The 18,949-nt window shown below is 34.6% G+C and overlaps 1 protein-coding gene across 2 annotated transcripts in view; it reads right to left on the reverse strand.

Annotated features, from left to right (window-relative positions):
* Positions 1-18,949, reverse strand: part of LOC139500785 (hornerin-like) — a 28,250-nt gene extending 9,301 nt beyond the window's left edge. For both annotated transcript variants that reach the window (XM_071289625.1, XM_071289624.1), the window contains exons 1-4: positions 18,834-18,949; positions 6,196-6,318; positions 1,428-5,209; positions 379-548 (exon numbers count right to left, since the gene is read on the reverse strand). In XM_071289625.1, the coding sequence (XP_071145726.1) occupies positions 379-548; positions 1,428-5,209; positions 6,196-6,318; positions 18,834-18,852 (4,094 nt within the window). In that variant the 5' untranslated portion in view covers positions 18,853-18,949. The remainder of the gene's footprint in view (positions 1-378; positions 549-1,427; positions 5,210-6,195; positions 6,319-18,833) is intronic.

Raw genomic sequence — 18,949 nt, forward strand, 5'->3', positions numbered from 1 at the left:
AGTTCATGTGATAGGAATATATATAATCCCTGCTTTGTACTAGACAGACATCAGCCAGACTTTAAATTTTACGTTTTTCATTTTGGGGCCTTTTAAAGTTGACAATGAGGTATGGGCTTTACTCATTGTTGAAGGCCGTACATTGATCTATAGTTGTTTATTTCTGTGTTATTTGGCCTCCTGAGAAGAGTTGTATCATTGACAATAATACCACATCTTCTTTTTTATAGTTTGCATGGTCCACATTATTTTGACTTTACTTAGTATATAGTATGGGTTCTGCTCTTCATTATTTTCTTGAGTGCGAGACATTACAACCATTTTCATTTGGCTATATTTACCATTTTATTGTCTCTACATTTCTTTTAATATTCTTACTTGGAAATATGTGGTGCATCTTCCTCAAGAAGTTCAAATCCTACATCTTGTTTGCCTTCTAACTTTAACATCTTCTTTTTATGATTTTTACCCTTGAAATGGGCCTCTGCCATTGAGGGGTGCTGGAATGCCATCTCACATATATCACAAGTATCTGGAAAGTCTATATCCTACAAAAACATATAGTATTAATCATCAAACTTTCATCAGACTCATCCTTCTCTTAAACTATTAGTTATACAATGTGTATTGTTGTGCGTTTGTTTTTTTTCTACATTGGCTAGAGGTATAGGGGGAGGGTTGAGATCTCATAAAACATGTTTAACCCTGCCCTAATTTTGCGCCTGTCAGGAGCCTCTGGCCTTTGTAAGTCTTGTATGATATTTAATTTTAGTTTCTTGTGTATAATTTGGAGTTTAGTATGACGTCCATTATCATTGAACTAGTATACCTATTTGTTTAGGGGTCAGCTGAAGCATGCCTCCGGGTGCAGGAGTTTCTAGCTGCATGGAAGACCAATTCTGCTCTATGGTCGGGTTGTTGTCTCTTTGACACATTCCCAATTTCCATTCTCAATTTTATTGCAGTTCTTTAAAACCACAGCCTCAAGTGAGGCAACAGTTTTATAAAAGAATTGGACAAGTAATATCTCATGTAAATCCTTAGCTCACTAAAGGTGACATCTTCAATTAATTAATTATCTATGCTGATTTTTTGGCTTACAGTAGAGAGTCAATATAGAAATTATGGTTACAAGCCTTAATTAATTACAGGTTTAGATCAAACTAAGATAATAAAATGCCATTTTTTTTTTTTAAATAATTTGATATTTTCTTAAATCTTTGAAACTAGCAGTGATGTCATCTGGAACAATACTGTGACCATTTGATGCTCTTTTTTGTTGTCTTTTATTGAACAGTTGTTGTCTGAATTGTATCCACCCTATGTGTCTTATTATTCATATTCTGTTATTTTCTAATATACAATTTACCAAATCAAACTTTGAAATCTTGAGATATAACTTTTAACAAAATAAATTCAAGACATACCCCTGGTTTTGTATCAGCATCCTTTTTCTCGTCTTTCTCATCTTTCTTGGCGACTTCATCAGCTTTCTTATCTCCATCCCCCTTTTTTCCACTTTCAACAGTCTTTTTATCATCAGTAGGAACGCCAGTTTTCTTTGCTGCTATTTTTGCCAATGTGGCATCCAGTGCTGCCTGATTTTTGTATGCTCTAACTTTCTTCATGTGTGGTTTGCCCTCGTAATGCTGTTTTGTTTGTGTTGCATTGTTTAATTTTGTTTCACAAAGTTTACAGTACAATGGTTGTTTCATGGCCTCAATCTTCTTGTCAAGTTCTGCTTCATCAATATCCGAATAATTGCCCTTGCTTTCCATTGGTTCATCATCTATTTTCTTCAATTCTTCTTCTGTTTTCTTCAGGTCATCCAGCTTTTCTTCCTTAACATCTTTCTTCTCCTTATCTGGCTTTAGAGGGTCAACTTTAGCTATCTTGACAGGAGGTTGGGACTTTTTATCTTCAACAAGAGAAGAAGACACATTCTCTGTTTTGCGTTTAGCTTGTCTGTCCTCCTTACCAATGTCCATTTTATTCTTATTTTCGTTCTCATTAAAACTGTCTTTCCTTCCACCAAATGACCTACTTGAAGCTCTAACTGAACTAGAGTGTTCTCTGTCCCTTGAACTGTCTCTGTCCCTAGAATTGTCCCAAGATCTTTCCCTTTCATTCATTCCTCCGCCCCCTCTTCCACCATGAAATCCACCTCTTCTGTCACCTCCAAATCCACCTCTCCTATCATTTTCAAATCCACCTCTTCGGTCACCTCCAAATCCACCTCTCCTGTCAGGGTCAAATCCACCTCTCCTATCATTTTCAAATCCACCCATTCTGTCATTGTCAAATCCACCTCTTCTATCACCTCCAAACCCACCTCTGTGGTCACCTCCAAAACCTCCTCTCCTGTCATTTTCAAATCCATCTCGTCTGTCATTTTCAAAACCACCTCTTCTGTCACCCCCAAATCCACCTCTATGGTCACCTCTTCTGTCACCTCCAAAACCACCTCTTCCTCTGTTATCTCCAAAGTCCCTACCTCTAGCATCTCCCATAAAATCTCCACCTCTGCCTTTGTTATCTCCCATGAGGTCGCCTTCTCTTCCCCTGTTATCACCAAAAAAGTCTCCACCTCTCCCTCTGTTTTCTCCAAAATCACTTCCTCTTCCTCTGTCACCTGCAAACTCACCAAGTAAACTTTTCCCTCTTCCTCTATTATCATCAAATTCTCCTTTTACCACATCATCATGTCCAAATCCGCCACGACCACGTCCTCCTCCGCCAAAGTCTCTTCCTCTGCCTCGACCTTCAAATCTGTCTTCCGATTCCCTTCTTTCACCACGTCCTGCAAAACGGTCACCACCCATGCCTCTGCCTCTATCAAAGCGATCGTCTTGATCTCTACCACCTCGTCCACCACGACCACCACCTCTGTGTCCAAAACTATCACGATCATCAGGTCCATCATAACCACGTCCCCTTCCACCTCGACCACCTCTGAAATCTCTTCCCCGTCCTCTTCGATCAAATCTATCATCATCTCTTGAATATTGTGAAGGGACCATGCCTGTCATAAATGGTTTGTCACTTGTATCTGGTGGACCATCATCATACATATCATCAGATGGAAAATTATCTGGTTTGAAGCCTGTAGCTCTAGCTGGTGGTGGTGGTTGATAATCACCATATCCTGGCTTCTGAGTACTCGGTGGTACTGTTGGTCCTTGGTTTCCTGGAGGATAATTTGATGGACTTGGGCCATGTTTGTCATAATTTGATTCCGGTGGTTGATTCCCCCATCTGGATGTTGGTTTTGGTTCAACTTGATCCCATTTTGATGCTGGCTTTGCATCACCTTGATTCCCCCATCTAGACGCTGGCTTTGGATCAACTTGATCCCATTTCGACGCTGGCTTTGTTTCCCCTTGATCACCCCATCTAGATGCTGGCTTTGTGTCAGTTTGACTTCCCCACCTGGACCCTGGCTTTGTGTCACCTTGGTTCCAGTTTTGTCCTTGTTGGTAATCAGTAGGAGGACCTGACTGTTGGTAGTCATAGCTACTTCCAGGTGGGTTACTGCCTTGTTGGTATCTGGCATCCTGCTGGTAACTTGAACTGCTACCCCTGTAACTAGAACTATTGTCCTTATAATCACTGATTGGTGGCTGGGTGCCATATCCTTGAGGATCTTTTGGATAACTGGACTGATAGTCAGTAGGGTCCTGTTTATGGCCTCCAGGACCAGATCCTTGCTGGTATGGAGGTTTACTAGGAGGTCCTTGCTGGTAGCCAGAGACATCAGAGCCTTGCTGATATCCTGTGTTTCCCTTGACCTCTCCTGGCTGGTATCCACCAGGTCCTTGTTGGTATCCAGTTCCTCCTTGACTTTGCTGATATCCAGTGTTACTTTGTCCTTGCTGATATCCAGAGCTTCCTTGACTTTGCTGATATCCAGTGCTTCCTGGTCCTGTTTGGTAACCAGTTGGTCCTGGAGGAGGTGGCTGGTACCCAGTACTGGCAGGTCCACTAGGAGGCTGTTGGTATCCTGTACTTGCAGGTCCACTAGGTGGCTGCTGGTATCCAGTACTTGCAGGTCCACTAGGAGGCTGTTGGTATCCTGTACTTGTAGGTCCACTAGGTGGCTGCTGGTATCCAGTACTTGCAGGTCCAGTTTGGTAACCAGATGAAGTTGGAGTCTGTTGATAACCTGTACTGGCTGGAGCTGTTTGATATCCAGAGGAACCTTGTGGCTGCTGGTATCCTGTAGCTACTGGTGGTGCTGATTGGTAACCAGAAGCCCCTGGTGTCTGCTGGTAACCTGTATTACCTGAAGCTGAAGCAGTTTGGTATCCACTACTGCTCTGGGACTGATAATTTCCTGCCTGTGGATAGCTTTCAGTGCCTTTTGCCTGCTGGTATCCTGGAGCAGACTGTTGATAGCCGTAACTGTTTCCTGCCTGTTGATATCCTTGATAAGATGAAGTAGCTTTTTCTGGTGTTGATTCTTTTGTTTTATCTGGAGGTGGTGGTGGCTGATTTGTTCCTTGCTGTGAGCTTTGCTGATAACCAGAGCCTGAACTAGACTGGTACCCATAATTGCCTTGTCCCTGTTGGTACCAGTTACTTCCCTGTTGATAGCTCGTTGGTGGGTAGCTTGATCCTTGATACCCTGTGCCTTGTTGGTATGGTTGTCCACTAGTTGGTGTAGTACTTGCATTGGTTGTAGGAACAGCTGCTGGAGTTGAACTCGGCTGACCTGCTGGGCTGGGTGGTGGGTAACCAGGGGTTGTTGGCGTTGTTGGTAAGGGTGGATTAGCAGGACTTTGTTGCTGGTATCCAGTAGCCTGGGCAGGTGCTTGTTGAGTAGGAGTAGTACTACTTGTCGTTACTGCTTGAGTTTGGCCTGCTTGTTGATAGCCTGTAGTTGAGCTTTGTTGATACTGGTTATAATTAGCCCACATCTGTTGATATTGTTCTGGAGTATAATTGCCATATTGAGAATAATTATACTGAGAGTAAGGTTGTGAGTTACTACCACTTGTTGAATACTGTTGACTTTGTGATGTTGAGTACTGTGAGTCTGTTGGTGTGGCTGCTGTTGAATACTGTGTTGTTGTTGGTGCTGATGATGATGTTGAGTAAGATGTTGCTGATGTGGAATATTGTGACGGGCTCTGTGTTGTTGTGGGTGGCACTGGTGGCTCGGGTGGTTGCTGTTGTCCTTGATATTGGTTAGATGAATAATAATTGTATCCTAAAAAATAAATTAATCAGCCATCATCTAACTACTGCAAAATCATTTATTTTCTGTAGTACTGTAGAAATATATAAGATCAGTCAAAGACTGACTACCCATAGGAAAAAAATATAATTTGCTATCCACAGGTTAGCATTGTATTTTCTTGACCAGCCCTAATTATTAATACCATCCCTCTTAAGGTGGTACCCAACACTTTAACTAAAATTAATTTGGCTCATTTAAATTTCATACAATTTTGACAAAGTATTTACCATTACTTTTCGATAAAAATATAAAATTTTAGAAACATTTGAACCAACCAATTTATCTGAAAAATTACACTGGTTACATAGCAGTTTGACAAACACTAATTTTGATCATTGGGACGCTTAATATTCCCTTCACAACACAACGTAATTAAAACGTTTAGCTGATTTTAAAGAGTTATCTCCCTGTAGTGTTAGGTACCACCTTAATACAACATTATATCTATTTAGAGACAGGGTAAAATGGTAGAGTATATCAAATGTAAAATCAAATCGTATATATTCATAAATTATGCAAAACATAGTTTACAAAATGTATTACAAAGATGTAGCTCCTGAAGACATCACATGGTACAATGCAGATATAAAATGTGATCCCAAAAAAATCAATCCATGAAATTAAGGTGCATATTTTGTTTTGAGTTGTTATTTGAATGTTATTTTAGCAGGTGGTTTTCAAAAACCATTATAAACATGATAAAGAAAGTTAATTCACAACCTAAACAAAATGAAAATGGTATTTTCAAAATGAACAATGATGAAATGAAAATGATATTCTCTAAACAAAATGAAAATAATATTCTCTAAACAAAATGAAAATTATTTTTTCTAAACAAATTGAAAATTATTTTTTTCTAAACAAAATGAAAATGATTTTTTCTAAACAAAATGAAAATGATACTCTCTAATGAAAATGAAAATGATAATCTCTAAACTCCATGGCCATGTTTATACCTGATGATGAATAGTTGTCAGTTGAATATCCACTAGCTGGTTGCTGATATTGTGAATAATTTCCAGATCCCTGGGGTGGTGGTGGGGGTGGGGCAGCTCCTCCTCCTGCTGTTGCATAGCCTCCTAATTAAAAGAATAATAAAATTAAGACTATATACAAAATTTATAGCATGTATAGATAAATAACAAAAAAATCACCGATCATGAAAGTATTAAGGATGCACAGAAATAGAACTGAACACATTTGAATTTTAACTGAAAGTCTTGAAGATAATGGTTTTACTACAGGTACAGAAAAAAATCATCATATATGATACAATAAATGTAGGACTGTAGTAAAACAATTATACTAATGTGTCATTATATCTATACCAATTTTAAATATTATAGGAACAGGCCTCTACATTAACATTTTTTCTAACTTGTCCCTTCGGACAAGTGGCAAGAAAATCAGCTTGTCCGAACTCTTAACTCACTTGCCCGAATTCATAATTGAAAATCTAACATATTGATGATTTATGCAATAATAACACTTGGGCTTTGATTGTACCTAATAAAAGGAGCATTTTGTAATGTTATATGAATACCACATCAAAATACATTTCATTATTTCAGAATGAAAGATTTTTTGCAAGACTGTGTTCTCTGACTCAATGTCACTATCATTTGTCAATCATTAAATCATCATTTCTTCCCAAACCACTACGTTCCCCTATGGACCTATTCATTCTTTAGGAGTGGTATGGGTTAAACCAAGGATGTAAATACACTTGGCCATCTTGAACATGTATATGAGTAAACCTTTTTAATTTATTGATGATGTCAAAACAAGCTTTTACAATTTATTTTGATTTGTATATACATTGATATATGATTATAAAGTACATACACATTTCACTAAAAAATCTGCCTTTTTAGATTGATTTTTTTTTTTTATCTTAAATTTTATATCATAGATCTTATCAAATAAAACCTCTTTTAATGTATTGTTATGCATAAAAGCAAAATCAAATGAAACATACTTTAATTTAATATTTTAAAGTTTAGGTAAAACTCCATATGGAGGTGCTCCTAATTCAAAGAAGCTTATACTAAGAAGATACATTAACATTGGTTTTTTCCCCCTTACTTATATCCCCCTGGTCAATGGCTGCCAGCATGTTCAAATACTCCAAATCAGAGACATATTATACAAGTTTTATATGTCTCTGGTTCAATCAATGAATAATTATTTCATTTAGTATGATCAATAAAACAATCATTCATATTTTTGGGAATGTATAAGTCTTGAATTTGATCTATTTTTATCTGACCTTGATTTTTCACTTGTCCCATCGGACAAGTAGTATGGTGAATCTACTTGCCCGACACCTGTGTCTACTTGTCCCGGACAATCGGACAAACGTTAATGTCGAGCCCTGAGGAATTCATGTTGTCTAGTTGTAGATTTAAGTGGCACCTGCTTCAACATGTATAAATGTATCACTGTTTCACACCCCACACATTTGCCCCTCAGATCTGTTTGTTTCTTATCTTAATTTTTTATTTAAATGCTGGTTGAAATAGCAGATGATTTTTAGATGCATATATCACAATATTTGCATTTTCTTGAATGAAATTTTTGAAGATTTTTTAATACATGTAATAGTTTGTGACAATTTTGATAGCCGTTTTAAATCTTCTGCCTTTCTCTTAAAAGTCTTAAAGACGAATGACTGAGTCTTTGATCATCATGAGAATAATTTTTATCCATTTTGTCAAAATAATTCACAAAAGAAAATATGTTTAGGTTTTAAGAATGTCACATACATGTACGCAGTGCACTTTATCTTATTTCAAATCAATAAAAAACAAGAATGTGTGCATAGCACACGGATGCCCCACTCGCACTATCATTTTACATGTTCACTCGACCGTGAAATTGGGGTCAATACTTTAATTTGGCATTAAAATTAGAAAGATCATATCATAGTTAACATATGTACTAAGTTTCAAGTTGATTGGACTTCAACTTCATCAAAATCTACCTTGACCAAAAACTTTAACCTGAGCTTCACACTATCTTCTTCTTTGTTCAGTGGATCATGAAATTGGGGTCAATTCTTTAATTTGACATTAAAATTAGAAAGATCATATCATAGGGAACATGTGTACTAAGTTTCAAATTGATTGGACTTTAACTTCATCAAAAACTACCTCGACCAAAAACTTTAACCTGAAGCGGGATGAACAAATGGTCGAACGAACGGATGAACGAACAGACGAATGAAGGCACAGACCAGAAAACATAATGCACCTCTACTATCGTAGGTGGGGCATAAAAAGGGTATTTTCTTTATTTTATAAAACAAGAGTGCACAGGCTGAAATGTCTCACCTTCTATACTAATCATTGATATTATGTTGATAGTCCTAACTATAAAGCTTTATTACAACTGTCTCATAAACTTAACATTAACCAAGATAACTAAACAAAGACCAATAAACCTTGAAAATGAGGTCAAGGTCAGATGAACCATGCCAGGCCGACATGTACAGCTAACAATGCTTCTATACAACATATGTAGTTGACCTATTACTTATAGTTTAAGAAAATAGACCAAAACACAAAAACTTAATACTGAGCAATGATACGTGAAAATGAGGTCAAGGTCAAATAAAACCTGCGCAACTGACATAAAGATCATAAAATATTTCCATACACCAAATATAAAAAGACCAAAACTCAAAAACTTACCTTTGATCACTGAACCATGAAAATGAGGTCAAGGTCACATGACATCTGCCCACTAGACATGTACACCTTACAATCATTTCATACAACAAATATAGACGACCTATTGCATTTAGTACGAGAAAAACAGACCAAAACACAAAAATTTAACTACAACCACTAAACCATGAAAATGAGGTCAAGGTCAGATGCGTCTCCCAGTTGGACATGTACACCTTACAGTCCTCCCATACACCTAATATACTAGACCTATTGCTTATAGTATCTGAGATATGGACTTGACCACCAAAACTAAACCTTGTTCTCTAATCCATGAAATGAGGTCGAGGTCAAGTGAAAACAGTCTGACAGACATGAGGACCTTGCAAGGTACGCACATATCAAATGTAGTTATGCTATTACTTATAATAAGAGAGAATTCAACATCACAAAAAATCTGAACTTTTTTTTCGAGTGGTCATTGTACCATGAAAATGAGGTCAAGGACATTGGACATGTTACTGACGGAAACTTCGTAACATGAGGCATATTTATACAATGTATGAAGCACCCAGGTCTTTCACCTTCTAAAATATAAAGCTTTTAAGAAGTTAGCCAACACCGCCGCTTGATCACTATCCCTATAGATGTCGAGTTTTCTGCAACAAATTTAAAGTTGCAAGCAAGCTTAACAAAAAACTAAAGCATGATTAAAAACTTATTCAACACAAGAACTTTAAAAGGGTGCCTACCTGTGTGGTGTGAATGTGAAAGGGTGAGAAAGAGAATGGGAGCAGATGTGATTTTGGGTCAAGGGACCGAAACTACTTTTCAAAATCATGGTTGTATTTCTTATATACAGCTACAGCTCGGGTGGATTTTGCTTTGTCCACCGGCCCACCATGGGAGTGGGCACCGGGTGGACAAAATTTCTACCTTGTCCACTCTGCCCACCCATAGGAGTGGGCATGCAACTTCTTTTGTTTAATGTAAAGATTTGCAAGTACAATCACTTGAAAAAAGCAGATAAGCATTTGTAATCAATATTTTTACAAAAAAAGAGATTATAGCTAGAGTGGGCACGGGTGGGCTGCCCATGGTGGGCAGGTGGAAAAAGCAAAATCCACTTGGGCTATATTTCATGTATATTATGGCATAATATACTGCCTGCATAACTAAATTTCAAAATGTCAGGTCCCTTTTATCATGTTTATGTTATCAAATTGTCAAAAAACGATTGTTTTTGAAACTATATGTATGCAATAGGCAGTCGGAAACCAGGTTGAAATAGAACAAAAGAATCGAAGCTCTTTGTTAGAGAAGGCGATAAATGTTTACTGTATTGTTTACTATAGTGACAAAATTTTTAAAAGTTGATAGAAACAAACAAAATTGCAATTCTCTTCTCATTTACGAAGTGCTTTATTTTAAAAACACCATTTGCATAAGTTTTCAATTTATCTAGAACATAGTTAAGCAGAACAATTAGATATCAAGTCGACGACATGGGTATCTTTCAAGTTGGATGAAGAAAATGCATAACCTCCGATTTTAATGAAAAAATTACCACGGAGGGAAAACATATCAACCTATTAGTTCAGTAATTTACGTGTCTGCCCTTCCATTATGTGACTGAAGAAAAAATTCCAAAAAATGGGTAACAATTGTATCGAAAAGAGAAAATCGAGTGCACCTTTTTATGTTAGGGCGTGTTTGAGTTGAGTATTTTGTCTTGATATCGTACAAAGTAAGAATATTTCATACATCGTCTCGCTTCAGATTCTATCATTTTTATATATTAAAGCAGACTTCAGAGATGGGTCCGATTACTTTCAATGTAATTGATTAAATTACAATTACTTTGTCATTTGTACGATTAAATTAAATTAATGATTACATCATTTCTGAAAGTATCTGATTAAATTAATGATTACATTGGCAAAGTAATCATGATTACATCTGATTACAATGAATTTAAAAACAAAACATTTTGAATGATGTGAATAAATAAACGTTTAATATAACTATAGCATTTTTGAGAACGTATTTTATTTGGTTCAATTATAAAATGATAACTTCAAATTAAACATCATCTATTTAAATAAACACCAAATTTCACTACATATATATACATTACACTTGATCACCAATGATCTCTAAATTATTTTGAATTAAATTTAATAAAGATATATCATAATCAAGAGTTTTTTTGTTTGTCTTCTGACCTCTTTCATAATTTATATGTATTCCAAGTTGCAGTTTGTGGAAGTTTAAATATGGATGAAATAAAGTTACATTTGTTCCAGTTAAAACTATGTTAAATTTTAATAGAAATGTTTAATCAAATTGTAAACAATATGTATTAAAGTATTAAAAACCATTGCATTTTACACGTCCAGTCCAAATACAAAAAAAAGTTTAAACAACATATTTGTCCAACTTTTAATTTAGTTTGTGCTAATTAGATAAATTTTCATGTCTGATTTATTTTTTATCATATATATTTCCCTACAGCTATACTCAATTGGTAATTGCAATAAAAACAAACCTTAATTAGTCTCCTACCTGTCAATTCAAAGTTGACAAAAATCACAAAAATTAACAAAAGATTATAATTCAGGGTTAAAGAAAAGTATTACTTGAATATATAACAGTTATTATCAAATATTAATATGAAGATCATTATAAAACGATGAATATACATGTATGTACAATATCTTTTACCAAGATAAAAGGTATATAATTGTATTATATGTCTCTGCTTAGGCTAATGATAACTTTTCAATACTGTAACAGTTTATTTTTTACTGAAGTAGACAAGCTTAAAGTAACCAAACCATTTTAGTATGTTAAAAATTTATCAAATATGAACAAAGAGGTTCATTTAATGACCAAAAACACAATTTTAGATTTTTTTCATTGTAATGAGAATGTAATCAAAAAGTAATCATGATTACAGGGTATTTTGAAAAGTAATTGATTAAATTAAATTACATGTAATCAGATTTTTGGCTGATTAATGATTACACTGATTACTTGAAAATTTGTAATCAATTACAGCTGATTAACGATTACAATTACAATTACCCCAAGTCAGTTAAAGCTACAGGTTGACTTTATAACACAAAAAAATCACAGTACTAAAAGATGAAAGATATGGGTCATGTGAAATACCTATCTAATGAGTCACAAAAACAGAGAAGGTGTGTTTGAATAGCTATTTTTTTACTGAAAGTACTTGACGACAGTCTTTCAAGCTGGATGATGAAAATGCATATCTTCAGAAAATTCTAAATTTTTGTGTGTGATTACTAGGGTTTATAGTCTTCATACACTAACCAGATGCTCCGCAGGGCGTAGCTTTATACGACCGCAGAGGTTGAACCCTGAACGGTTGGGGCAAGTATGGACACAACATTCAAGCTGGATTCAGCTCTAAATTTGGATTGTGATTAAATAGTTGACACAGCATAGGTTTCTGACACAGAATGAATGTGTTCTAATGAACTTAATTTTTTTGTTTTCTCTTAGAGCAATTCACTATGCTGTTGAATATTAATCCTCTCAAAAAAATGTTTGAAGAAATTTTCTTTTTTATTTATGAAATTTCAAATGAGAAAAATTGAACCCAATTTTTTTAATCACATCCCCCTTTCCCTTATTCCAAAACTAATCTCAATTAAAATTTCTAATGGAGTTTGCAACAATAACTACTCATTTAAATACATCATGAAATATTAAGATGTAAAAAAAACTGCTTGTTATCACTGAATGGTAAAGATTATTTTAATTTATCAGTTGGTAGTAAAAAGTGAATATACATTGTATATTGTATATAACAAAGATTTAATTTGATTCTGGACAAAGAAAGATAACTCCAATTAAAAAAAAAATCTTGCTATTGCACAATATTTTGCAATTAGATATTTCTTGCTTACTATTCTGGACAAAGAAAGATAACTCTAATTAAAAAAAAATTTGCTATTTCACAATATTGTGCAATTAGATATTTCTTGCCATTGCGCAATACTGTGCAATTGAAAAGACTTGCTATTGCACAATACTTAATATAATAATTTTAGATCCTGATTTGGACCAACTTGAAAACTGGGCCCATAATAAAAAATCTAAGTACATTTTTGGATTCAGCATATCAAAGAACCCCAAGATTTCAATTTTTGTTAAAATCAGACTAAGTTTAATTTTGGACCCTTTGGACTTTAGTGTAGACCAATTTGAAAACAGGACCAACCAGGTGCTCCGCAGGGCGCAGCTTTATACGACCGCAGAGGTCGAACCCTGAACAGTTGGGGCAAGTATGGACAAAACATTCAAGCGTGATACAGCTCTGAATTTGGATTGTGATCAAATTTTTGACATTACATGGTTTTTTTTTACACAAAACAAATGTCAAGATTTTACAAATCAATTAAAGATTTCTTCTTCAAACTTTTTAAATCTAAAATTAAATAGTTGACACAGCATAGGTTTCTGACACAGAATGAATGTGGTCTAATGAACTTAAAAGTTTTTTTTTTGCCTTTGAGCAATTCACTATGCTGTTGAATATTAATCCTCTCAAAAAAATGTTTGAAGAAATTTTCTTTTTATTTATGAAATCTGAAATGAGAAAAATTTAAACCCCCCCCCCTTTTTTTCACATCCCCGCTTCCCTTTTTCCAAAACTGATATCAATTCAAATTTCTAATGGAGTTTGCAACAATAACTACTCTTTTAAATACATCATAAAATATTAAAATGTAAAATAAAGTATTTGTTATCACTGAATGGTAAAGATTGGTTGGTAGTAAAAGTGAATATACATTGTTTATTGTATAAAACAATAAAAATAACTTCATCAGCAACATTTTATATTGGCAAATTTCCAATGAAGTTATTTACATAAAGTTATTGGCAAATAAAAATAGAAAATGACATCATAGTCATGTCTGGCAAATGTCCAACATACATTATCTAAAAACATTTTAGATAAGATAAGGAAAAAAAGCTTCATCAGCAACATTTTATATTGGCAAATTTCCAATGAAGTTATTTACATAAAGTTATTGGCAAATAAAAATAGAAAATGACATCATAGTCATGTCTGGCAAATTTCCAACATATATTATCAACTACTATTCTATACAAAGAAAGATAACTCTAATTGAAAATTAATTGCTATTGCACAATATTGTGCAATTAGATATTTCTTGCTATTGTGCAATACTGTGCAATTGAAAATTTCTTGCTATTGCACAATACTTGATATGGAATCCTGATTTGGACCAACTTGAAAACTGGGCCCATAATCAAAAATCAAAGTACATATTTAGATAAAGCATATTAATAAGCCCAAGAATTTAATTTTTGTTAAAATCAAACTTAGTTTAATTTTGGACCCTTTGGACCTTAATGTAGACCAATTTGAAAACTGGACCAAAAATTAAGAATCTACATACACAGTTAGATTTGGCATATCAAAAACCCCAATTATTCAATTTTTAATGAAAACAAACAAAGTTTAATTTTGGACCCCAATTTGGACTAACTTGAAAACTAGGCCAATAATTAAAAATCTAAGTACATTTTTAAATTCAGCATATCAAAGAACCCCAAGGATTTAATTTTTGTTAAAATCAAACTAAGTTTAATTTTGGACCCTTTGGACCTTAATGTAGACCAATTTGAAAACGGGACCAAAAATTAAGAATCTACATACATAGTTAGATTCGGCATATCAAAGAACCCCAATTATTCAATTTTTGATGAAATCACACAAAGTTCAATTTTAGACCCTTTGGGCCCCTTATTCCTAAACTGTTAGGACCAAAACTCCCCAAATCAAACCCAACCTTCCTTTTATGGTCATAAACCTTGTGTTTAAATTTCATAGATTTCTATTTACTTATACTAAAGTTATGGTGCAAAAACCAAGAATAATGCTTATTTGGGCCCTTTTTTGGCCCTTAATTCCTAAACTGTTGGAACCAAAACTCCCAAAATCAATCCCAACCTTCCTTTTGTGATCATAAACCTTGTGTCAAAATTTCATAGATTTCTATTAACTTAAACTAAAGTTATAGTGCGAAAACCAAGAAAATGCTTATTTGGGCCCTTTTTGGCCCCTAATTCCTAAAATGTTGGGACCAAAACTCCCAAAATCAATACCAACCTTCCTTTTGTGGTCATAAACCTTGTGTTAAAATTTCATAGATTTCCATTCACTTTTACTCAAGTTAGAGTGCGAAAACTAAAAGTATTCGGACGCAGGACGACGACGACGACGACGACGACGACGACGACGACGACGACGACGACGACGACGACGACGACGACGACGCTGACGCCAACGTGATAGCAATATACGACGAAAAATTTTTCAAATTTTGCGGTCGTATAAAAATGAAGAATCTACATACACAGTTAGATTTGGTATATCAAAGAACCCCAATTATTAAATTTTTGATGAAATCAAACAAAGTTTAATTTTGGACCCCGATTTGGACCAACTTGAAAACTGGGCCAATAATCAAGAATCTAAGTACATTTTTAGATTCAGCATATCAAAGAACCTAACTGATTCATTTTTTGTCAAAATCAAACTAAGTTTAATTTTGGACCTTTTGGACCTTAATGTAGACCAATTTGAAAACGGGACCAAAAGTTAAGAATCTACATACACAGTCATGACAGTTAGATTCGGCATATCAAAGAACCCCAGTTATTCAATTTTGATGAAATCAAACAAAGTTTAATTTTGGACCCTTTGGGCCCCTTATTCTGTTGGGACCAAAACTCCCAAAATCAATACCAACCTTCCTTTTATGGTCATAAACCTTGTGTTTAAATTTCATAGATTTCTATTTACTTATACTAACGTTATGGTGCGAAAACCAAGAAAAATGCTTATTTGGGTCCCTTTTTGGCCCCTAATTCCTAAACTGTTGGGACCTAAACTCCCAAAATCAATACCAACCTTCCTTTTGTAGTCATTAACATTGTGTTTAAATTTCATTGATTTCTATTTACTTAAACTAAAGTTATTGTGCGAAAACCCAGAATAATGCTTATTTGGGCCCTTTTTTGGCCCCTAATTCCTAAACTGTTGAGACCAAAACTCCCAAAATCAATCCCAACCGTTCTTTTCTGGTCATAAACCTTGTGTCAAAATTTCATAGATTTCTCTTAACTTAAACTAAAGTTATAGTGCGAAAACCAAGAAAATGCTTATTTGGGCCCTTTTTGGCCCCTTATTCCTAAAATGTTGGGACCAAAACTCCCAAAATCAATACCAACCTTCCTTTTGTGGTCATAAACCTTGTGTTAAAATTTCATAGATTTCCATTCACTTTTACTAAAGTTAGAGTGCGAAAACTAAAAGTATTCGGACGATGACGACGACGACGCCAACGTGATAGCAATATACGACGAAAAATTTTTCAAATTTTGCGGTCGTATAAAAAAATCTAGTCTGCCCTTCAACAAAATATTTAATTACAATTTTTTTAAATGTTTATGAATTTTCGAAAATCCCACCTGACAACCGATCAGACAATAATTTTAAGTTGAATCAATTCAGACAAGATTATTAACTGATGCTCATTAGCTAGTTGATACATTTGTCTTTTAAAATACAACTGACATATAAGGATCGTAATGGTGCAATGTGGATATATTTATCGGTTTCCAAGAGCAATATTGGTAGTGCGTCATCCCTACAATGGCTTCCATTTCTACGATTATGAAAATGAACTGGCGTAATGGGGAGATAATTTTGACGAAGTAGACTCCTGACTGATAGGTACATGCTGCATGCAACATTGTTATGATTGTATCATAAAATTAAGAAAAAAGAGTTTACAAGTTGAATTTAATATCTTGCATGTTTATACATGTATATGGGACATAATATATTACAATTCCCGTCAAACATAACACTTGATTGACATAACAATACACTGTATCACTATTAGTCCATTTTATTTCCTGGACATGTCAAAAGTTCCCATTAAATTTTGATGTCATAAAAGGAAATGCAAAATGTATCTGACACCACAATCATGACAATAGAACAGTGATTGTTGTATGATGTCAATACAACAATAGTCAGGGCTTTCCCTTGAAATTGAAGTAGTAGGCTTAATTACAATTATAGGTGGCTGTAACATGCATTCTGTGCCGAACGCCCTCCAAGCTGTAATTGTAATTACAGCTTGGTGCTTTAAGGCAGAGGGGTCTGGGGGCTGTGCAAGGCTAAAAATGAACTTCAAAAGTTACTGTTTTCCAGATTCTGAACAATATGATCTACTACACATTCTTTAATTTGACTGATATTATAATTATTCCATAACATAAGATTGTCATCCTATATATATATAGCTATCTGATTGTCTTCACGTTTTAAAGCCAAAAAAAAAAGCCCACGAGTAAATGATACATTGGAACGTCTCTATTGTTATCGTTTAATGACCATTGGAACGTCTCTCTTGTTATCTTTGAAAAGAAACGATGCATTCTGACTTTAAATAGACAACCAATCAGTGACCTGAATTCATGTGAACTAAATTTAGCCCAAGGTAAACACTGACTTTTCATCCCTTGTTTATCGTGACCGTCTCTTGGCTGCCTGTAAACATTTGAAAAAGATATTTTTTTCTTTTTGAATTTATATTTTTGTCAGTGAAGTAGCCGGCACTTGAAGCCAGCGTAAATGGTGGATTTCCGCCGGCTACCGGCTTCAATGAAAAGCCCTGTAGAAGACAGGGCCAAAGAACAAGGGCAAACATGAATCTGACTGTGTGTACAGACTCAACATTCATCTTTAAAGGGGCACTAGCTACAAGATATATGAAAAACCTAATATATGATTTTTTTTGGCTCAATCAGTAATGAAATACACATAGTGAAATAATAATTCTTTTTTAGTAGCCAAAAAGTTCAATTTTGTCAAAATAAGCAAAAAAACATTAATTATGACTTATTTACTTGCAAGAATCTGTATCATGTGTATTCGTGTGAACTTTAACCCCTCAGCTTGAGATGGATTACACGTGAATTGTATGTGTAAAGTTATTTAAAGGAAGAGAATGTCAACATTGAAAGTGAAACAAAGGTAAATCATTTGATTGACTGATTCGATCCACAAATAAACATTCTAATACAGGTAAAACGATGATAAACATTTATTTTTCTATCTGTAATATGAAATTAAATAGACCTAGAATAATTCAACAGCATGTGCTTGCTTAATCTATTTATATCTATATTTATGATTACATCGCACATATGGTCATTGGATGACTATAGAGGTCAACTCGATAATTAATTAGATGGCATGTAGACTCAAATACACACGAAAACGAAACGTATTTTCATGCATATGCCTTGTTTATTGTTTTATTTAGACTTTAAATAGTTTGGATAAATGATTTACATTGTTACAAATCAAATGAGAATTTGATTAGAATCGGTGAACATGAACTTGACAGCTAGTGCCCCTTTAACATATATTGATTTGTAATTCAATGAGAAACAAACATCATTATGTATGCCAATATTGCAATTAAAATCTTTGCTACTCTTGACATGTTCTATGCTGCCTTGCTGGAAATTATATGCTAGAGCCTGGAGTGTATACACTTAAAAATTGGTTCACTCCTCGATGGGAAGATATAGAGAGAGAGCAAATAGGAAATACAAAAGCATATAAATTTTAACAAGCTACCACAACTCGATGTGAAAACTTTTATTCTGAAGATTAACAAAAACAAAAGTTAACAAGAACGCGTTACACTAGTGGCAATGCAATGCAAACAGAAAGTTGAGATACCACATGGTAATTTTATCGGGCTGATGTTGTGCGTGCATTAAAAAGTTTTTAGACAGATGAGACACATATTCCTGTTGATTTTTCAATGGATTATTACCTGATGCACCAGAAGACATTATGCTTTAACAAGAATGCCTTGGTTTAATGGTACAAATTTCGGCAAAACGCTGCCGTCGAATTCCCCATTAATTTTAACTTCGCAGTAAATAATTT

Source organism: Mytilus edulis, chromosome 13 (assembly GCF_963676685.1).
Source record: "Mytilus edulis chromosome 13, xbMytEdul2.2, whole genome shotgun sequence".
Classification (NCBI taxonomy): Eukaryota; Metazoa; Mollusca; class Bivalvia; order Mytilida; family Mytilidae; genus Mytilus; species Mytilus edulis.